The 22,978-nt window shown below is 40.4% G+C and overlaps 4 protein-coding genes across 6 annotated transcripts; 2 read left to right on the top strand and 2 right to left on the bottom strand.

Moving 5' to 3' along the window:
- Window positions 1-1,885: 1,885 nt before the first annotated feature.
- On the bottom strand, window positions 1,886-4,967 carry LOC135484628 (uncharacterized). The gene is made up of 3 exons (XM_064766262.1): window positions 4,812-4,967; window positions 2,429-2,572; window positions 1,886-2,313 (listed from the first exon to the last, which is right to left on the bottom strand). The coding sequence occupies exons 1-3, from the start codon at window positions 4,965-4,967 to the stop codon at window positions 1,987-1,989; spliced, it is 627 nt and encodes a 208-aa protein (XP_064622332.1). The 3' UTR covers window positions 1,886-1,986.
- Window positions 4,968-5,046: 79 nt separating this feature from the next.
- Window positions 5,047-8,565, bottom strand: LOC135484953 (dnaJ-like protein 60). Of its 3 annotated transcripts, none has more exons than XM_064766665.1 (7): window positions 8,516-8,565; window positions 7,833-7,958; window positions 7,463-7,568; window positions 7,016-7,218; window positions 6,649-6,843; window positions 6,137-6,223; window positions 5,047-5,737 (listed from the first exon to the last, which is right to left on the bottom strand). In XM_064766665.1, exons 2-7 carry the CDS (start codon window positions 7,916-7,918, stop codon window positions 5,647-5,649), a joined length of 768 nt encoding a protein of 255 aa, XP_064622735.1. In that variant the 5' UTR covers window positions 7,919-7,958; window positions 8,516-8,565; the 3' UTR covers window positions 5,047-5,646. The 3 variants fall into 3 exon arrangements, with proteins under 3 accessions (XP_064622735.1, XP_064622734.1, XP_064622733.1); XM_064766664.1 differs by having other exon boundaries at window positions 8,472-8,557; XM_064766663.1 differs by having other exon boundaries at window positions 8,468-8,556.
- A 232-nt stretch (window positions 8,566-8,797) lies between these two features.
- On the top strand, window positions 8,798-13,009 carry LOC135484721 (BTB/POZ domain-containing protein 17-like). The gene is made up of 2 exons (XM_064766371.1): window positions 8,798-8,886; window positions 9,669-13,009. The coding sequence occupies exon 2, from the start codon at window positions 9,687-9,689 to the stop codon at window positions 10,797-10,799; it is 1,113 nt and encodes a 370-aa protein (XP_064622441.1). The 5' UTR covers window positions 8,798-8,886; window positions 9,669-9,686; the 3' UTR covers window positions 10,800-13,009.
- Window positions 13,010-14,455: 1,446 nt separating this feature from the next.
- On the top strand, window positions 14,456-22,490 carry LOC135484627 (uncharacterized). Its single transcript, XM_064766260.1, has 16 exons — window positions 14,456-14,731; window positions 15,697-15,758; window positions 16,024-16,174; window positions 16,528-16,602; window positions 17,073-17,161; window positions 17,473-17,623; window positions 18,016-18,099; window positions 18,357-18,412; window positions 18,673-18,750; window positions 18,901-18,961; window positions 19,077-19,218; window positions 19,648-19,703; window positions 19,950-20,016; window positions 20,102-20,136; window positions 21,586-21,720; window positions 22,004-22,490. The coding sequence occupies exons 1-16, from the start codon at window positions 14,456-14,458 to the stop codon at window positions 22,100-22,102; spliced, it is 1,617 nt and encodes a 538-aa protein (XP_064622330.1). The 3' UTR covers window positions 22,103-22,490.
- The last annotated feature ends 488 nt before the right edge of the window (window positions 22,491-22,978 follow it).

Raw genomic sequence — 22,978 nt, 5'->3', positions numbered from 1 at the left:
TCTACCGTAATACCACACCGCCATGTTGATATTTTTGATACCGACATGAAAAGAGTCAACACGTGACACACTAATTTGCCCAATTAATTAATATTTTATGTCTGCAATAGGGGAGAACGCATTTTGGCTGCCTTATCAGGTGTACGACTCTATTAGGCTTGACAGGGAGGACGCTTTACATCATTTTTAATTACCATCACCTTAATTGATTAACCCCACGCAGATGCGGCGAGAGTTGATAGTGATTCTGCAACGCTCTTTTCAAGATTATGCTAGAGACAAACAGCGAACACTACGGTCGTTCAAATGAAAATATTTTGACCTTGTAATTCTTGTCTTTTCTTGCTTCCAACTTTGTGCGCCTATTGCTGACCTACATATAAATACAAACAATCAAGTTAACTGTATACATGTAGTTTTGTTTACTTTTGTAACCGGACTTCATTATGTTTTTATGTCTAGAATATAATATGAGCGCGTTTGCCACGTGGAGCCGACGATGTTCCTACAAAGGACACTACAGTCTTCTGCTGGCAAAACGTCAAAATCTTTCAGATTCAAGTCGCCGCACGCCGTGATGGTCGCATGCCAAAATTTCATTGTTCCTGTGTTCTCAATTGTAGATTTATAGACTTAGCAGCTGTAAAGTGCATTTGTCTTGACTTTTTTGATACGTGCTTGTTTTGCTATCAATTAAGTGAAGTTGAAAAGCTCTGGAGCGAAAAAAGATAAACGTCGATATGTCGCCCTGTGGTTGTGACTTTGTGACAATGCCGATCAACCGCGTCTGTGAAGCCTTCTGAGGACAAAGTCACAACCACAAGGCCTGGATATGACCAAGGTATAAGATCACTCTTAACTGACAAAATGATTATATCGCGACGCCTTCAACCTTTCCAACACCTATTTAAGGTACTCTATGATTTATACATCAGTGTAGATCAACCCAATTGATGGTGTCCTGCAGTGTTAAATGTCCTGTTTACAACTAAAAGTGCACTCTTGGCTGTGAGCCAAACTAGGAACGCGTCCAGATGATGCCACAGAAAAGCTGTGCACAGCACATGTTTAATCAGACACTTGTGGACTCACAATAATGAATTAATAAAAGGAAAAAAGGACGAAGGACGGGGTGAAGGACAGATGCGGCAAAGAGAAAAACGTAAACAAACTCTATTTTAAGACCAATCTCATTTGCATTTGTGCCGCGAGTCTCTTACTGACCCAGTTTCACTGCCAAGCTATTGTTCAGTTATTATTGGGTTATTAAAGTAGTCATTAAGCGACGCCGAAACCTGTCATTCTCATCAGTTGGATGACAGATTTCAGACGTCATAAAAACAATATTCCACTCTAAAAGTGTATGAATCCTTTCCATTAATTACTCATTAAATGTCATGTTGCCTTGAGTATTGTGCCTTCTAATCTATCAAAATAGTCAGTAGATAGATGACAACTCAATGACTCTTATCTTTAAACGGTTGGTACCGCCACTCTCGCAATAGATGGCAACATGAGATGGAGGTGTTTCTGGCTCCGACTTCAGTGTGCCTTCAACTGGGTTCTTCTCAAAGCTCAATTACCGAATCCTTCCGTAGCTGTACAGAAAAGCTACTCTGTAAACAGATGAGGAGAGTGCGACTTGTTATCTGAGAGCTACTAGTTACTTCAAATAGTTTGGCAGGTCATTACAATACTCATTTAGATGTAGAAGGACAATGTCACAACCAAGGCGAGACCAGGACGTTTCGTTTGAACAAATACGCCTATGAATAAAATCTGAGATTATTTTTGATTCATGCAGCCGTCCAAAATTAACAGTCCCTGATCCCTTATCTAGCATAAGAAATAGCAAGACGGAACTGTTCCTTTACAGTTCCACCGACTCACTTTATGACGGTTGGAGAGGACATCAAAGAATGTTTTCTTAAGAGACTTCCCACTATCTAAAGATAATGAGCAATTGAAAAGTTTTGGTGCTCACTTCTATCCATTTCGATTTTTGGTCATCTCCTCCACAGCTTTCGTGAAGACCAAAAAATGCATCGAGACAGCTATAATGATTACACCAATGGTCACAACTATTCCAGTCATGTTCAGTTTGAAAGCCGTCCGGCCGTGTTCCCTGGCGGAATCCAAGTCCAGCTCCCTGTAGGACTGGTCGGAGAGCACGCTAAAGTAGATAGCAGCCAGTCCGAAGAGAATGTTACAGAAGATGGCCACGGAGATGGAAAGGATGAGGTGGTCTTGTGGTTTTGGTGGCAGCTCCGGTTCAAGGGACGCGTCTAGGAAAGACGGCGGGTTGAAGAATGTCTGTTGAGAGAAAAATATAGAGATGTGAATAGGCTGCGATTCAGGGGGACATGTAGGGAGACAGAGGAGAGTGTACAGGCGACAGAAATGGATGGAAGGAATGTGGAAGACTTACCGAGCCACTGTAAGAAGTCTCCGTTTGAATGTAGAATGGACTGCTTGGCCGCACCACGTCAATTCCGTAAGGGTTCGGGTGGTCTTTATCATAGTATGGAACCTTTGGGAGGAATCCAAGACTGTCCCCGAAGTACATCATGAGCTGAAAGAAGAATTCAGCTTTCAGTGTAAGATATCCGCTGTTTTGTAGATGCATTCTTCAATATGAAGCCCTGATCTTCTCGATGACGAGTTTGGAGTCGATAACTTGACCCTTTACAAAATAAGTAATATTGTTTGTTGGCGACAGTTTCGATAGATGAGACGGTCACAACCAGACCGAATTGGGCCTGGCACCTGAAACAGTTTGCCAACATGCTACGAGACAGTCACAACCACACCGAATTGGGCCAGGCACCTCCACCGGTGACGTCTTGTCGGCATGGTAAGAGGAGATGTGATAGTCACAACCGAATCGACCCTGACACCTTTACTAACTTGTCAGCGTGGTACTAGAGATGTGATACTCACAACCAGACATCGGGCCTGGCACCGCCATTGTCTTGTCAGCATAGTAAGAGAGGTGTGACAGTCACAATCAGCCTTAATCGGGCCTGGCAACTCCACCGTCTTGTCAGCATGGTAAGAGATGCGACAGTCACAACGAGACCGAATTGAGCCTGGTATCTTTAACATCTTGTCAGGAGGTACTAGTATCAACCCAGGACGTGTTGTGCCTTCCAATGAAGGGTGCATCCACAAAATGCATCTTCCAATGAAGGATACACCCACAGGACATGTTGTGCCTCTCAATACAGGGTGCATCCACAGGACATGATGCCTTTTCGATGAAGGGTATACATGCAGGACAGGTTGTGTCTCCCCACAAATTGTGCATCGTCAAGACAAAAGGCTGTTTTCCTGGGACAGGACGGAATGCCATTTTCAATGAAGGGTATACATGCAGGACAGGTTGTGTCTCCCCATGAATTGTGCATCATCAAGACAAAAGGTTGTTTTCCTGGGACAGGACAGAATGCATTTTTCAATGAAGGGTATACATGCAAGACAGGTTGTGCCTCCCCATGAATTGTACATCATCAAGACAAAAGGCTGTTTTCCTGGGACAGGACAGAATGCATTTTTCAATGAAGGGTATACATGCAGGACACCTTTACCATCTTATCAGCGTGGTACGAGAGATGTGATACTCACAACCAGACATCGGGCCTGGCACTGCCATTGTCTTGTCAGCATAGTAAGAGAGGTGTGACAGTCACAACCAGAATTAATCGGGTCAGGCACCTCCACCGTCTTGTCAGCATGGTAAGAGATGTGACAGTCACAACGAGACCAAATTGAGCCTGGTACCTTTAACATCTTGTCAGGAGGTACTAGTATCAACCCAGGACGTGTTGTGCCTTCCAATGAAGGGTGCATCGACAAAATGCATCTTCCAATGAAGGATACACCCACAGGACAGGTTGTGCCTCTCAATACAGGGTGCATCCACAGGACATGATGCCTTTTTCGATGAAGGGTATAGGCCTACATGCAGGACAGGTTGTGCCTCCCCATGACCTGTGCATCGTCAAGACAGAAGGCAGTTTCTCTATGACAGGACAGAATGACTTTTTCAATGAAGGGTATACATGCAGGACAGGTTGTGTCTCCCCATGAATTGTGCATCGTCAAGACAGAAGGCAGTTTTCCTAGGACAGGACAGGATGCCTTTTTCGATGAAGGGTGTACATGCAGGACAGGTTGTGCCTCCTGATGAATAGTGCATCATCAAGACAGAAGGCAGTTTTCCAATAAAGGCAAGTTTTTTACTTCTAATGAAGGGTATTTTGACAAGACTGAATGCGTCTTTTAATGAAGAATACACAAACAGGACAGTCTGTGCCTCCGTATGAAGGGTGTGTGTGTGCAAAACATAGGATATCTTCTATTAAAGGATGAATCTGCAAGCAGAGTGTCTTCAAGGGACATGTTCAATTTGTCTTCCAGGGGAAAATGTGTTCGAGGCTTGGTGTTTCTTGGTGGAGAGGGTGTAACAGGAAACAACTTACCCTTTGAGTAATGCATCAACCAACCAAGATAACTCTTTTGCCAACAACCAGACTTAATCGGGCCTGGCACCTCCACCGTCTTGTCAGCATGGTAAGGAGATGTGACAGTCACGAGACCAAATTGAGCCTGGCACCTTTACCATCTTGTCAGAAGGTACTAGTATCAACCCAGGACGTGTTGTGCCTTCCAATGAAGGGTGCATCGACAAAATGCATCTTCCAATGAAGGATACACCCACAGGACAGGTTGTGCCTCTCAATACAGGGTGCATCCACCTGACAGAATGCCTTTTGCCTTTTGTGGAGAGAGTGTAACATGAAACAACTTACCCTTTCAGTAATGCATCCACTAACCAAGATAACTCCTTTGCCAACATCCTGCACATTGTTTATGAAGGCTGAATAATGATATAGAGAAAATAGAAACAACTGCGTAGGATGTGCTGTAACTGTCAGCAGGATGTCTGGAGACGTCACTGCAGACATTCTGCTTAAATAGAATATCAGAGACATTGAACAAGGGATTAATCAATACTGAAAAAGAGAGAATATATTCATTGCTATACATCTCGTCTCTGTATTCTTCTTTGGACACAGTGGCAAGAGCAGTTGTGGTTGCCTTCTACAACTTGATTGCAGAGTCCCCAACGCATGCTTTGAGGAAGGGTTTTGGTTGAGGTTAGCCAAAGAACCTTTTGGCAGTCATGACCTCTTTTTTGGAACTTGTCAGGGGTTAACTGAGCCCTGATGACGCTCAATCACAAAGCTTAACAGAGGGATTTCTACTCGGTAAAATATATCTATTCAATTACAAAAACAAATAGTATTTGGACTGGTAGCATGTTCAGAAGTCTCAAACACTTGAATACATCATATCATCTCAGAGCCACCTTGGGCAATGTCAAGTAAACTTTCACTTTTCAAACGGAAACTTGTTGCAGATATCTATAAGTTCCAAATTTCATAAACACGAGCCACTCCTATGGTCATAGTCCTATCCTGTTTTTTACAGTCCAGCGAACATTCACTTTCGTATCTGAGGTTCATTACTTCCAATAGTCTTTACAGAAAGTCTCGTATCACAACGCAAAGTCTATAAGCAATATCACAGTTCGATAAAAAGCCATGTAGATAAGTGTCCTCCTCACTAATATGGAAGTTTGCGTCAATCGGCACCCTTACTGGCTCCTGTCAATTTCTTATTCTGCGCTACCCTGGACGTTAGCAGTTGCAGTTGAAGTGCATTGCCATGGTCTCTGGAATAAGGAAAGTAATTGGAGCTTATTATCAGGATCTATTTAGGACTATGACAGCTAGTAAGTACAAGTACAGGAGTAACAGATTCAGTATACTCCTCTTTGGAGCAGAAAGTTGGAAAGTGACCAGCCACCTCACACCACCACAACTTCTTTTATTACAAATGTCTTCGAAGAATCTGCAGGATCTTTGGCCCAACATGATCAGCAACGTAGACCTACTCTTAGGGTATAGAGGATGAAGAGGCCCAAGTAAGTAATGATGGTACATAGCTTATCATCAAGATTTATGAAGAAATTTGGAAGTTGGTGATGATAACATAAGAAGGTGGGTGGACCTAGATTGTAAGATTAATCTACTGTGATTTATTTCATGCTGAAGAACTACCTATAACTTACATTGCTTTTTGTTTTGATTCCTTGTACATTCCATGAAGCATCTTATCCCTTGCATCCAACTTTTTCCTGGTTTTCTGACTAGAAGTACTGAAAGTGGAAAGACAATAGAATTAATTTGGTCAACATTCCAGACACTGGCACACAGGCATTTATAGCCCAGTACTACTGCCATATACTGCTAATAAGATAAAGCACCCAGCAAACAAGTAATTTTTGTCGCTATGACCTGCAATCATTAGATTTTAACATTCAGCACGTTAAGTGCACCAAAACTTCTGTTAAGGGTAAATACGACAATACCGGTACCCCCTTCCACAGGTGTTTAACAACCCTAACCAGTGCAATTTTCTATGAGGCCAGGTTTATACTGGTAGTAAATTCTCAATTGTTACCTGATACACAATGAATTATGTGGTTTTTAACCTCATCACGCGCTATAAGAATGCTGCCATTACATATTCTGCGCGTGTCACGTACACATCTCAGAGAATACCTAAGAAAATCAGACTCACTTGATAACTAATAAATGTACAGCAGCTCCGAATATGATAATGAGGCAGCAGCCAAGAACAATATAGCTATTGGGCTGCTTCTGAAATCCTCTGAAGCCGTAATAGGAAGCATTTTGGTGCATTCTGTCTTTGCTCTTATCACGCATGCTGTAGATCGATTCATCCCAGAAGACTTGGGGGTTGTCATCCGAGGAACTGAAGAATAAGTGCGAGACAAGGTAAGTATGTTTTGACGTGGGACGAGGCGCAAAGGGCATCCACGGACAGAAAACGATGGAGGAAACATGGTGTGGCCTCATGTCCCACAAGGCATGAAGAACCTTAGTAAGTAAGAATTTGGTGTAACTGAGAGGCCTGCATATCTTACCTAGCAGCACCACTGCCTGGTGTAGGCTGACTGCCATGATGATGGCTATTCATCATGGACTGCATCATCATCCGCCGTCGCAGTACTTCATTCAAAGTGAAGTCATACTCCCGCCTGGAAGGCATCTTACTAAGGATTGTGTAAGCTTTGTGGATCCTGACAAATTTGGACGTGTCTTCATCGTCCGTCTTATCAGGATGGTGCTGGAAGCAAATTTGAAACAAGTAAATTCCAGTGGTCTTATCACATATTGTTCTGTCCCTGCTTGAACTGACCACAACTGCCTTTAAATGGCCTCAACTAAGCCATTTCCAAATCATAAGTCTTTAAGGGATTCGAGTCACACAAAAGTTTGTGACATGGTTAAAATGATACATCAGCACATCTGATTGAAATCGTTTTATATCTTATGACATATGTTTTCAAACCAGACTTTTAGATACTTACTACTTTGGAAAGGTTTACAAAGGCATGCCTTATTTCTTCTGCAGAAGCATCATTTTTTACGCCCAAGACATCGTAATGAGTGCTGGACTTATTGAAATGTTTCTTCCTGAAACACAACAATAAACAATTATTTTTGCGTTAACTTTAGAAACAGTGACAAAGTGTATAACTATAGTATAGATCCATACTTCTAATTGGGAACAACGTATACAGAATTCTTCCGAAAATTTACTGCTTACTACGTTACTGCAACTGTAGTGGGCCGACAAGGAGTTATGAGTTCAGAGTTACCTTATCAGACTAAGGGAGCAGCTGCTGCACACAACTTTTAAGTAATATTAAATACTTCAAGGACCAAGAATTAGTTTACCTGAGAAAAATGAACTGAGACTGATAAAGCTGCCTCTGCAAAAGGCAAGGCCGACAAATGATGACGTCTGCCAGCTCCTTCAACATTGTGACATCTTTCCTCTACACCGACTTATGAAGAAGGAACCTGAAGGGATATTAAAAATAGGGTGAATATATTGATAATACAAGAAATGTAGGACTATAGGAATAACCAGAGTTTGATTTCAGAATATCTGAAAAAAAAAAGGTGCACGTCAAGAGTTTATGTCATGTTTGGGGTGTGCTTGACTCCTTGTTCTCCATCGTTCTGGAATGGGCAAAGACGTTCCCGAGTTTCTAACGGGTTAGTACTGTTATCTACCCCAACGGAACCCTGTGGCCGTGGGATTTGGGAACGGGATCAGCCCCAAACACATTCTCGCGTGTTCGAATCGTTCATGAACACCGTTCTCGGTTCGGAAACGGGGAGTTGAATACACCCTACGCCTAGGGCCGGTCCAGCTCGCGGGTGCAGGTTACGTGAGGTGTTGTCAGTGGACGGTGGCCGCGCCAGGCCAAGGGGCGTGCCCTTTCGAAATGACATATAGGCCTACTTTACTGTCAAGCTTCTATTCAAAGGCAAGTAGATACTGAACAGACACTTGTGACACATACAAACCAAACTAAAGACCGAACTTGTTGGATTTTGAGCACTTTATTGACCTTGCATGCTGTTGCAAAACAACTGTTCGTGGTACTTTCTTGTATTCTTCTTTACCGGAGTACGAAATTTCCGAGGAAAAATAATTCTATTTTCGCAAATATCTCATTAGCAAGAGATTTTCATGCACAGAAATGACAAAAATAAGATAAAGTTACATTTTTCTAACATTTATACGGTAAAATAAACTATTTTCTTTGATGATTAAGCATGCAGTTTGGTCTTTTACCCGAAAAAAATCGTAGATTTTGGCAGAAAAGTCGTGATTGCTAATGGAACAAGTACCAGAATCGTCAACAAAACACGAGAAACTCCTCACAAACTCACCTTTTTGTCTAAGTTAGGGTTGTATATTTTAGAGAACAAGTGTTAGGTGTGTGAATGATACATTTGCCCTTTATCTTTATCTGATATTGGATATACTTTTGTTTTAATTGTGCCAAACATCTTGCTCTGCTCCATCTATACTGATCTGATGGCTGCTGAAAGTTTCAGTTGAACTTTTGCCCTTATCATATTTCAATGTATGTGCTGGTTGCAAAATAGCCAGAGGCACAACCTGCGGCTCTGGCCTTGATCAATGTTGACGGCATTATAAATAACATGTTATGAATGCAGCTACTTAATCACCGTATATATTAGCCTGTACTCCCTGCCAATTCAGTCAGTCGCATTCTGAACGGTGAATCGTGCCCTTGGCTTGCTCGAGTCGTCGTCCAATTCATTGGTAGCATTGTTTTGGAAAGAGTCTGGCGATTTGTGGTGCACGCTCCTTGCAGATCAACTAGGAATAACAGAAAGAGGATGGCTAGAAAGCTCTGTATTTTTTTAATGAGTCTAGGAGGGCTTTGTACACATGAAACAAAAAAATCCAACAGGTCAGATTCGTGAGGACGATCTACGAGATATGATAAAGGCTAAATAAATCTGGGCCATAAAATCAATGATGATGCATGATAATAAATTAACAAATGTTTTGTGTGCATGTTTCTTTTTGATTCAATGATGTCATTCCTTTGTCTTGAAATTGGCCCTTCGATCTGTAAAAGTATAGCGACTTGGAGATGGGTTTGATTTGAGCGAAGTCAATGCCATAAAAATGGAATTTAAACACTGTGTTACATTATTAAAGTCAGATTATCTTTTTCTTTTCAGGGATTTACAAGTTCGTCGATGAAAAAAAAAACGATCAAAATGCCGCCCAAGAAATATCGTAATCCACTTGATCAGAAGAATCCTGTTGTGACCCTGGTTGACTGTAAAACAAAAGAATCAAAGTACTACCTCCACGTCTCGCAACCTCCATCTGCCACGCTATTCAACAATCCAGCCATGAGTGATATTTGTCTAAAAGTTGGAGAGCATACATTTTATGCCCATAAACTTATCCTAAGTGCTTCTAGCGATGTGTTTGCACGTATGCTGAATTCCGATTGGCTCGAGAGCAAGCAGAGTGAACTGGTGCTTCAGGAGGATGACGAGTGCGTAAAAGTGTTTGAAAGATTCCTGAAATATCTTTACAGTGGAAAGATTCTTATCAACAAAGACTATGTCTTCACGTTGTTCCTTCTTGCTGATAAGTACAATGTGAAAGGGCTGTATGATGAGTGCGTTGTCCAGATCGAAAAAGGTTTGGGGGTGCATGTGCAGAAAGAAACTGAAACCCCTGCTGCGAGTACATCGAAGAAAATAATCAGCTTCGATGGTTACAGTAGCAGTTCCAGTGATACTAGTGAAGCCAGTAGTCCTCCACCGTTCTACAAAGATCATGCCAAATTTGTGCCGTCTTATAAGAACCTAATCCCAAGTGAAACATTCCCATTGAACCAAGTGATTCGAATGTTGTCCTTTGCTCACAACGAAAAAATCTATGATGCTGCTTTGTATAATCTTGAAGTGAGACTTGGAAAACAGCTCGCCAACGGCGATTATAAAACTTGGAACCTATTGGATCATTCCATTCTTATGCGCATCATTGAGGATAACAACTTCTACTGCCAGGAATACACCATTTTCAAAGCTGCCAAAGCGTGGCTTCTGTCCCGAGAGGAGCGTCAGACTACGGATATCATGACTGAAATCTTCAACCGGATTCGTTTTGGTGTTATGTCGCCGGATGAACTTTACGATGTGGAAGCGGACCGATTCCTTAATCAGTGCGCGGATGCTGTACAGCTCGTTAAGGAGGCCATACGATACAAACTGTTCAAAGACTGTCCACGCGCCCTTGCCAAGGAAAATTGGACTGGGTCGCAGTTCATGAAAAGGCAGGTTAAGACGGGATGACTGAAGAAGTTGAAAAGTGTTGTTTGTTTCACTCCAAATTGGTGAAGTTATCCTTTACTTTTTGTGCAGTGATGTTTATCAGCCTTAGACAGCTGCCTGAGCTCAAGACGATGATATGGTGCAGGCCTCTTATGAAGTTTTTTAGGGGTACCCATTTTTTAGAGCTTCATGTATTTTGGCCTTGGGTACTGGGATGTGAAAGAAGATTAGAGAGGGCACCGACTGCCATGGCAGCGGTGTTGGGAGTAGTTAAATTCAAGCCCTGGTGCCATCTCAGCTCGAACTTAACCACTGCATGTCATGAGTGATGAAATGGTAAGTTTTAAAATGAGAAGCAGAAATCCTCATGTGGCTTAATCTAAATTGTAAGTTGGAAAAAGCTATTGGTGAAAATCTTGGATTGTATTTAAAGAAAATCTTAACCTGTTTTCATAAAAAAGGGTAGTTTTCAGATGATATGATGTATTTGCTTTCGCTGATAAGGTTGATGTTTGTTTCATGTTGTTCTTGTTGTTTATTTGTTCATTTGTTCATTTCGGAATGTTGCTTATTAGAAGCCCTGAGGTCGCAATGTATGTTGAATGAGTTGATGAGCTATGCAAATCATTGAAATGCTTGAAAAATATGTTGTTTCTTTGTATAGTATGTAAATTGCATTGTGATAAATGTTTTTGTGGAGGTGATGCGATCAAAATTGACCAGCTGTTTATTGATTATGAAAATCCAAAGGAAACCTGATTGACTGTGTCTTAAAACTATTGACTGTAAAACTTGAATAACCAACAGAAGTTCTTTGTCTCTGGAAATTTGTTGTAAATTGGTTCAGCTGAGAAGTGTGTGAGGACCCTTCATAGGGTGATACCTGTAGGATTATCTAATTCACTGCTCTTTTTTCCGCACCACCTTTTGCAGTATCATGATTGTATGGTTGGCTAAAAGTTTAGACCGAATGCGTGTTTGATATTGACCAAGAAGCTCAAGTTGAGGATGATTTTTTTTTTAATTTTTGAAAGTAGGTAGAAGCGTTATATTGATCTCAGTGGGTCTGGATGATTCTGAGTGATGTTCTGGGTTGTCATACATGGTAGTACATTGTATTAAGCCCTGCGAGTGAATCAAAAGAAAAATTAAAAACATTTTTTTTAAATTCTGTATCTAACCTTTGTTGTGTGTATTCGTAAGCAAGTAAGTGTACCTGGACTTAGGTGCTATTTTTTTAGTTATCTGCATTGATCACCGGTTATCATCAAATGTGGTTTAAATTACTGGTCGTAGTGATTTAAGTCACCCTTATCTGGGTGTTAGATTGGGTAATAAAAATTGAAATCAAATTGTATGTAGTTTGAAGCCGGGAATTAATAATACACACAATTTGTGATTTGGGACTGGGATGCAACGAGGTCCTTTGCTTGATTACTGTCTAGCCGGTCATCACTTTTAATATTTCAGAGTAACTGTATAGAGGGCTGTACTGGTGTGCATCAGAATATGTACTTGAGCTTTATTTTACCAGGTGTTTGCAGTGCTGTTGGGGATGTAACCTGTCTCATGCCCTCTGATGCCCTCATAATGTTGACGGTCAGCAATTCCTGGAACTATACGTTATTTATATGTAATTGTATTAGTATTTTTGTTGTCTTATAATATTTTTTGGTACCTGTATTTATTGTTTCTTCTCTGTCTCATTTGTAGGCCAGTTTATGTTTATTTTGTCCAGAGATTGAAAAGTTTACGATATGTATTCTTGAGATTCAATAATTTGAACAGAATACTCTCGAATATTTTTGGCAATCACACAAGTTTCCTGCGCCAAGCTTCCGGTTGGCTGACACTACCAGTCGTTACTAAAGCGTGTGATAACACATCAACAACAATGTCGTAAACTTTACATTCTTCTTGTGTAATTCACTACGCAACATGATCTCGAAAGATTTTCGTACATGTGACATTTCTAAGAATTGCTGGGGTAAAAATTTGGGACGTTGTCATCTCTATGATGAATAATATATGTTTTTTAGTGAAAGTATATCACAACAGTGATGCGAGGGCAAGAAAGTGGTGAAGTACCATTTGTGTGAAGATTGAGTTGTAACAAATTTGATAACTACATGTATAGTTTTAAAGGTCTGGTATGAATACAGTGAGGCTGGTCAGTTAGTGTAAATCTGGGCTTTGTTATACTTTGTCTGAAGTGTATGAGTGAAAATGAACATGTAATAATATCATTCAAAGAATTAATAATAATTTTTTTGTAGTTAAGATCGCATTTTTTTTTTTCCTGTCTGATGTGAGTTTGATGTACGTTTTGGAACGTATTTTGCTATTGTCAGAATGGGCAGTACTTGTCTCAGGGACATTTTGGACGCGTGGAACTTGAGTGCCTGTCATCTCTTGTCTTGAAGATTCTGGCTCAGAATGTTCTTGTAACAGCTGAAAAGAAATTGAGGAACTTTGGACAGAACATCAAATCAAAATGCTCTAAAGAGAACCACTGAAATGTTTGTAAGAGCTCTGAATCAAACCTGTCTAACCCACAGGATGAAAATTGCTTTGGGTTTGGGTTGGGCCATGATATGAGAGGATGTTTTCAAGAATCATGATAGAACCCAGGCCAATCACACATGGATTGGACAATACAAGGAGCAGTTGTATAAAAAACAGACCTGTGGAAACTTGGTTCTGACATGTCTAAGCACTTTTGAGAGTGAAACGTCTACTAAGAGGGGTTTCTTCCGGCTAAAACGAAAACCTGTTGACAGTGTGATAAACAACTCAGATCAGCGTGTCTATGTTAACCCCCTAAACCACTGCAATGACATCAGAGAGCAGTGTTTGTAACGCCAAGTCCAATGCTACCATATTGGATACATGGGAGACTTTTGACAGTTGTTGTTTGTTATATGACTGTGATGCCTGACTTCTCTATACCGTAACTGTCTAGAAATATGTGCTTTAGTTCCCTCTAAGGAAATTTTTAAAGAGAGCTTCAAGGGAAACACTTCTCTTATTGGTTTTTGTCCTCATTTTAAGCCCAAGATCTCCTGATTCTTGTTTCGAAAAGTTTTGGGCTTTTTCATAAACAATTCAAAAGGAATACTTAGTAGTCATGGCGATTGGATTCTGACCAAGAAGACAAGAGTTCTGAAACAATGAAGGATCTAGACAGGGGATTTTAATTCCAAATTTAATCTGAGCGACCGTCACATACGGTAAACGCTCTACATTACGGTAAGTGCTCTACTTAAGTTTCCTATTTTTCTTTCTGATTTCGTCGTTTGAAAATGTGGCCTTTTGCTTATCAAATAAGTAAAAGAAGATTTGTTTTAAAATGAATTATTAATCCAGCCTCTCTACAATTAAAGTCCCAGTGGCCAGTTTTTGAGTTTCCATAGTGACCCACCTGTTGTTATGGCGTATATGTTCACCTACCTGCTGTGCTATATCTCGTAAGATGGTTGAATCTTGACCTCTATTTTATGTGACTAGGAAATCATATGAGATGGAGAGACTGATGTAAGGAATATGATATTTTCCAATCAGTTGAAACTACAGTATATGAAATAAAAACCATCTCAATCAGTCCACCTGACTAATGCGTTCTCATAATTGTATCAATTCTTTTTACGTTAGATTACTCGTGCTGAAGACTACAAGTCATGGATTCGTCAGAGCAGGCCAAAACTCCCGCCTCTTGCCTGCCACGTCTAAACATACTGAAGAAATGCATAGCGGAGACGAGCTTCGCCGCCGATTATTCAAAGATCCACAACCCTAAGCACACCCAGGCGCTTATCACTGTCCTTGATGACGAGGACAGCGATGACTGTGATGAGTATGGCTATAACAGTTTCCCCAGCACGAGGTATCAATATTATCAGGATGCCCGGCCAGTGAGAACAAAGGTATGGAAGCACAGCGCAACTGGGAACAAGGTGAGGGGAACATCTTATCCGATTTAACCCTTTTTACGCTATTGGTAACACAGTATTGCCTAAGTGCTTTTTGGTGACTCACTTTCCATTTGTTCCAATTTGTCCTTTTTGAAGTAAGTAGTTCTTGCCACAAGTGACCCGTGGTCCTGATTACAGAGGTTAAATTAAATAGAAATGGCTTGTTCCAGACCATTACCAGTATCCTTAATAAAGAGGGTGTCCTGCTAGAGAGGTGCCCCAAAGGGAGATTCCACTGTGTCTTTGCTGATAAGGAATTAGGATTGTTTTGTTTATGTTTTTAATTTTAATTTTATTTCAGTAAAATTCCAAATTGCCTTTTGACATGTTCTACAATATACGCACCCAGATATGTAATTCATGGAAAATGTCAAAAGAATAAAGATATATTATACTATTGACCTAAAATGATGATAAGACCACTTGAAAATGGACTGGAAGAAACAGAGCAAAACCCTAAAATAAACTGAAAGTAACTTACATTGAATGGCCATAGTCAAGGCAATGTCAACATAACGCTTCAACTTATTTGCTAAGTTTTTTTAAGTCTTTGTCATCTCATATGAACCAAAAATAGTATCCCCTGGCCAAATACTGTCATTTTTGAGTACCGAGTGATAGGCGTCAACTTGACATTCCGTGGTCATATTACTTCAAAATTTACTGTCAAAAGGTTGCCTTGTATGGGTGGTTGTCAGTTGCGTTGATTATTTTCTAACCTAAAAGATGTTGCGTTCTCGAAGCGTAAGTATTCTGCTCTTAAGATGGATGTGTGTGCAGTATGACTTTGGTGTTTAACAGAAGGTGCTGTCATGTTTTTGTGAAACACTAGCAGCAGAGTGCCTGAGTAATTATTGCATGTGCCATCATGTTCATGTAGCAAATTTTCCGGTGTTCCCCTTTCTATATTCATAATGTAATTCAATCTATTTCTTATTCTAATTTAGGCGTTGGATAGATTTAGGAGACTGGTTGAATTTGTGTTGATAGCAAAGCGTTTATTCAATTGGTAAGTGTAGACAAACAAATAACTGTGTGTTTTGTCACATTGAAGTTCACTGGCAATAAAAGATGCAATAGAAAAACCCATGATAGTCCAAAAAGAAAATTTACATTTCATAGCCCAACTAGTTGTCATTATCGTCTGGTGAGATTTGGCAAAGAAGAGTATTTGCCGGACTGGTACTATTTCAGGATTGCAAATATGTTATGCAAATATGTTTGACAACCCCCCCTCCACACTGTTGAATGATCATTTTATTGTCTGTTTTCAGCAACCGATCCAACTTGAAGCAACACGAAAACATGCTCTTCTTCCCTGACACCAAACCGAACGGCCTGAGCACGAACGTGAAAAATGGCAAGGAAGCCATTAGTCCTGAGAGGATGTTCTTTGATCTAACACCATACAAGGCAATAGGAGAGGTAAGGCGCGGGAAGATTTTGTGGCGAGGCCACTTTCTTCTTCTGCGTTTTATGTGCCTCTACGATTGGGCACCAGTCAGGTTAATTGGTTTACCTGCATTAAAGGGACCGGGTCGTTCATTTTTGTTGGTTGGTCTGGAAAATAGAAATGCTGTTCTACACAATGCCGCAGTGCAGAACTCATTCGAAAATTAAGACAATAAGGCAAAGTGACTTGTTCAAGATCACACACTGTGTCAGTGTCGCGTGTCAAACCAAAGATTTTCTGATTCAGCTGCCCCTCAGATCAGGGCTGCCTAGCGGTTCCTGCTACAGTGACATTTGAGACCACTTAGTGCTTTTATTGCTTTCAGAAAAGTATGGTTGGATCAGTGAAACAGATTTTGAATGTTACTCCAGCAGTTCGAAAAGAGCATCAGGTGAAATCGGTAAGTTCTGGAACCTTTGAGAGTTTTTTCCAAAAACCTTTGGCTTGAATGTCTAAGTTATAGACGTAACTAATTCATTGCTTCTACTGGTAGCTAAGTTGACCTCAGAACCCTTTAACCTAGATTAGTGAAGTAGAACTAAATACTGTCGGAAGTTTGTCATCTGAATGTACACAAAGATGACGATGTTACCGAGCAAATTATGAACCGTCACTGCAAAATGAGGGGATGTCGCACAGAAGATGAGCCCAAATGACACCAGGAGATAATGGTAGAAATTGCTGTCTTCAGATTTCACAGAAGACAGAGAACTGTAAAATAAACAACCCAGTCCGTCTCAACCTGTCAAGCTCAGAGGGAAATGTGCCTGGTTTTGCTGTGATGGGTCACATTTGGAGTTGTTGACAGCTCTTCTTTCACCTCAAATTAGTGCTTGGTTATAAAATGTTAAATTAATTTTCGTATTCCAGATGATGCACATGCTCCAGACGTTCAGTAAGTTTGCCAGCTACCCGCAGTATGTCCAAAAGAGCATCTGTAGTCAAGCTTGGTTTGCCAAGTAAGTTGTTATAACATCGTTCTGCTCATGCTTGCGATCTTGCGGGCATTTGATGATTGCCACTTCTGTTGGGCACCAATTGGGGGCAATATTGACCAAGTAACTCAATCATCGCTCTGCATTTGGAGGTATTATTCTCCTGGGCCGTATCGTTTCTCCACGGCAGATAAATGTCTTATGTGCCACTATGGTTAGACGCCAATTGGGTTTATTGGATCCCAGGCCCTATTGCGTGGTAGCCAAGAGTGTTAACCACTAGGCCATGAGGCTCCACACAATGCTGCCCCTCAATAAACCAGTTTATATTTCAGATTTGAATCTGCTCGAGTGATCGTTAAGCAAGGATCAAGAGCGGAGTGCTACTATTTCATATTGTCTGGGCTGGGTGTGTCACGCTCAGCAGATGACACCAATCCCTACAGCTACGACCAAGCTTTCCTCAGAAAAGGAGACACAATCGGGGTGAGTTTGAGAATAGTGTTTTTCAGATAGATGTGGCCAAAGGTACTTGGCTGACCTCTTTGCTCTACACTACAAGCATAAATAGTAAAGTTACACAGCCCTTGGCAGCAGGCTTTAGTTGACATCATGAATGAGTGCTACTCTGCTTCTTCAGCATTGTTTAGGCCTACCTTGCTATGGTATAAGATAATCTAGTGTTGTGCAACACCACTATCTTTTGATAAATGTGATCTGGTCACAATCCAGCGTTCAAATGAGTACCTTTTGCCAGAACGATATGTATGTCGGTAGTCTTTGTGAGCAGGTCTTTTAAGTGGAGTAGACGAAATTATCATTTTGAGTTTTAATTAATGAATGATTTGGTTATGAGTTGGATTTTTTTCTTGTTTTAGGAGAAAGAAATACTGCAAGACATTGACAGGGAAGCGACTGTGCTATCAAAAGAGGCCATGGAGGTCATTGGCTTAGACAGAGAGGTGAGTTGAAGATTTACTCAGTAGTGGGCTTGGTGCATTTTTGTTAAATTGAGCCCCATTATATTGCAGTTAGTGGGCTTGGCAACTTTTGCGTTGGGTGCAGAATTTAATAGGGGCAGATTATATCTTTCAGAGCAACACTATTCCAAATCATAGTTTAAATTGACATTAGTAATAGTATATGTATCATGTGCATGAAATATCCACATATTGTAATTGTCTTCATGTGATAGACAGATATCTTTTTCTTTCTCTAGGACTTCATTAGGATATTCAAATCTGGAAAAGGACTTGGCTGTCTAGATTACCTGAAGTAAGTACATTCAAAAGACACTATAATATTTATCCCCTGTGGACAAAGTCATTTTCACTACGGACAGTTGGCTTCACATTCCAGTCAAATACCTGTCAACATTATTTCTGTCCTATTTAGAAACTCAAAAATCTCTCCCCATTATCAAATTAAATTCTTGAGGATATTTCTGATGCAGGCCCTAAAGTACTAGAGCATTTGCATGATATAAATGTAAGAACCTTTGCAAAAATGATAACTGGAAATTACTTTATTTTAAGATCGATTGACGAATTGATAGACTTCCCACTCGACATGTTGCAAACCTACCAGTTTGCCTGTTCCGTCCATTACTTCAGGTAAGAATGAACAGTTTGTACATAAGTCACTCTTCGTGACATTTAAACGTTACAACACTTTGACTAGACTGTCAGACATGGATTCTTATATCATCTAATCTTATTGTATTTAACTCTGATGCTTTCTCGTATCATCTTATCTTATTTTAGGCGTGGTGCCGTCATTGTCAAGGACTCAACAAATTCCGAATGGATTTATGTCATCAAATCTGTAAGTATCCCCCCTCCCCTGGAATTACATGATTGATAGAGGAAAAATGTGACATCGACCTTCCCGAAATGATTGACTCTGGACTTCATTCACTATGACCTGTTGTCGATTTCAGGGTTCTTGTCAAGTGTTCAAGGCGATCAAATCAAAGCCCCAGAGGAAACACCGCCGAGCCTACAGCTTGTGGGAGGATGACACTACTGTAGCACCAAAAGACCTTGTTTTTCCCTCCATCAATGCTCTCACAGTCGAAAAACGTAAATATTGATTTTTTTGGGGACGAGTTGGTACAATTTTTTGTGTGGTATTGATTCTGATGTTTACATTTATTGATTCATTGGCTATTAAGCTTATATTGATTGATTCGAGTAATATTGATTAATTTCAAGGCTTTCTGCTCTTGTTTAAGATTTGACTACGACAGTCTGTATGTGACCTTTGACCTTTGCCACAGTCTGAATATGAACTTTTGAATGCAAACAATGATGTGAACTACATGTACATGTATATTTGTTGTGTTTTTTTCACTGTTGAATTAGATTTTGTGGACTAGTAGTAGCCTATCTCTTGTTTCATTTTCATGACCTCATAATTCCAATCATTATTAATGATGCACAGAAAATTACAATTAGGAATTGAATTAAAAACTCCTTGATGATAACAACATATTGCATTCATATTTTCAGGTCGCATGAGCAGATCTGAAGGCAACCTGACTTGGAAAAAGTCACACAAGAACAAGGTAAGCCAAAGTAGGGAAAGGTGGACGGTCCTAGTTGCAACCACAGTGATACAAAGTCATTGATGCTAGTATAGGCAGTCTGCAATCCGAAAACTTTAACTAAGTTTTATAAATGACTTTGCACACAATCCATTTTGAAAATCTATAAACATTTTCATAAATTCTTGATAGGAAGGGTGTTCTTGATAGAGAGGTGTCGGTTAAGGGAGGTTCCTCTGTGTCTTAGAATATTACTGTTCATTGCAGGAAAAGAAATACACACCAAACCGGAAGAAGAGCCTTTCATCTGAGACGCTCCCGCAAATTAATTCCAGTAAGTTTCCACAAATCAAAGGTAAATCATAATCATAATTGAGCATCTTGATAAATTTGACAAATCTTTTGTCGTATTTCCACAGGTTATAAAAGTAAGAAGCTGAATTTGCCTTCTAACGTCCGGATCCTTTATTCTAACACTACTTCACAAAATTATACACACCAAAGTCATAATTGATAAAATAGTTCGTCGGGATGACGATTCGTGCACGTGATTAGAAATACTCGGGACTCTCTCTATCTCTCTCTCTGCCGAGAGCGTGCGGACAGCTGTTTTGTATCCACGCGCAGCTTTGTCTGCACCAATCAGGGGGCAACGTTGATGCGTCTCCATCCAATGAGGAGCCGCATCAATGCTGACGTAATTGATCACGTAATTGATCACGCTGGGGAGAATGGAGGATTAAAAGTAGACCGTGGGAATTTTCCACGATTATCCACCTGTATCTTATCTAAACCCAAATCCAATAATCCCGCACACTTAATTCCAAGAATTACACATTACAGTGCTACTCATAAGAAAGGTTTTACAATTACTATACAACACTTTCATAATCTTGATAAAGCTGGATCTTCCACAATGACGACACAATAATTTCTGCCATTCCCTCAATGCAATAAGAAAGAATGTTTTGGATATCCTAGCTCTCCATTCATCCATCATACATGTCATAAGTGGAATCAAAAGATTTGAAAAGTGGGATGAATTCTTCTTTTTACATAGCTTAATGAGCTTGGATAAGGTTATTGTATCTCTGCCTTTTTTCAGGTGGACGGAATATCGTCACAATTCAAAATCCTCCTCCTATACCAACAAGATCACCAATATGTACACCACCAGACACGGTAAGTATTAAAACTACTGTTTACATGTTCTACCTCCCAGCAAATATAGATCAAATTATTTCTACTATCAATAAACACTCTTTCACATTGTGACTAAATCTGGATGAACGACTTTTTTTGCATACAAACTATGACATCTGTTCATGGGCGTAATGTTGCTAGCACTAGCAGGAGGGCCTGGGGGGGGGGGGGGGTAAATTCTGCCAGAGGTCACCAAAAAATGTGTTATCTTTGTTATCTTTTGTCGTTGTTACGAGGCAATTCCCGACGCCTCATGGTTGGTTTTTCTCTCTTTGACCTAAATGTATGTCACCTTGATTTTCAGCCACCAGCTATCCCGCGCCCAATCCATCGGCTAAAGAGACGTCGCCACTCACCGTTGTCTGATCCCGTCAGGCAGGACACAGTCTCCTTTGCAAAATTAGATATCCTGACGGAAGGAGAATGCTTTGTAAGTATAGTGGAACCTCCCTTAGAGAACACATGATGATGTTGACGTGGCAATTTGGTGTCCACTGCGCCTGCATGACCGCAACTGTAACTCCCTTAGAGAACACCTCTCTATTAAGGACAGCCTCTCTATTAAGAACATTGTAATAAAATGGTCCCAAACTGGTCGTTAGCATTACGTTTGACCTCAGTAATCGGGACACCTCTCAAATAAGGACAGTATCTGCCTCTGACTGGCTTCTGAAGACAACATTCTTTGCTTCTCTTACAGGGCCTTCAGTCCGTCATCTATGAGGATACACCAAGCCTCAGCCTAGTGAGCTGTGGCGCTGAATGCATCCTCATCTCTAAGCAGTTCTTCCATGACCACTTGGATCCGTTCACATTGCACAAGCTACAGACAAAGGTTGGTATCATCATTAACTCTTTTGGTAACCACGCCCGGTATATACCGGCTCTGTACGCAGTGTGCTACTGGCCTGCAGTAATACTGCTAAATTTCCCCCAAGTTTTATCATTCAACCACAGTCCACAGAAGTTGTTGGTTGGTCAGGTTATACACCTGAAAAAGGTTAGCAGCTCTGGATGAAAATCATATAAAGAAACAAAACTTGCCACGTTTATTATCATAAAACCTAGGATTGTATCTTGACAATGACTCTGACAATCTCTCCAACTTGATTTTTAAGGTGCCAGCCTATCCCTCCTTGGATCACATACAGACGGCACTGGATGATAAGCTTCTGTGGGACTCGTACAAGGGGAAAGTGGTCAATGACTACGTCTGAACTAGTTGTTGCATGTTGACAGACTGCTATTAAAAGGAAAGAACTCTTTTTGTTTCCTGATGGACTCAACAGATTACTGGATCCCTGCTACTGTAAACTGACAAACTTTTGCGCTTCTCAATTTTTGCATTTTCGTGACTTTTTGTACTTTTTATATTCTGACGGATTACATACAGTAGAACCTCTCTTAGCGGACACCTCTCTAGTAAGGACAACCTCTTTGGTAAGGACATAAGCTTTGGTCCCAAATTGGTTGTTTCCATTCAATTTGACCTCTCTAATCAGGACACCTCTCTATTAAAGACAGCACTTGTCAGTCCCAAGGGTGTCCTGAATAGAGAGGTTCTACTGTACTTTCTTTGATGGTTTTCTTGGATGGCTCAAATCAGTGCACGGCAATTGAGGCTAGTTGAAAGTTTGTCAGTTGCAACATGATAAATGTTTTAGGATACAGAAAATCTGAAATGAGTCTGGAAATCTGTGGACATGCTGGATGATCTAAACTACTGTACATATTAATGGTGCTATAAAACTACATTGTAAGAGAATGTTCATGAATACAATCATCACAAATATTGATATCTTGAAGAGAGTGGGAATGTGTCCTTCTCCAGATTTGTCTTCACTGTGCATATAAAACCACAGTGCATATAAAACCACTGTGCATTTAAAACCACTGTGCATAAAAACTACTGTGCATATAAAACCACTGTGCATATAAAACACTGAGTGAACTGTTTTGAAATGAAGGGCTTTCCAGCTTCTGGTTTGAAATCGAGTGTAAATGTGTTTTTATCAGATTACCCTCTGTGAATGATGGTTGTTTTGGAAAAGATATGAAAAATATTATCAGTAACCCATCCATTTTTTTTCCTG

The sequence above is a fragment of the Lineus longissimus genome, chromosome 3, assembly GCF_910592395.1.
Source record: "Lineus longissimus chromosome 3, tnLinLong1.2, whole genome shotgun sequence".
NCBI lineage: Eukaryota > Metazoa > Nemertea > Pilidiophora > Heteronemertea > Lineidae > Lineus > Lineus longissimus.
Note: the sequence above shows the minus strand (reverse complement) of the source record. Positions and strands in the feature narration are given on the sequence as shown.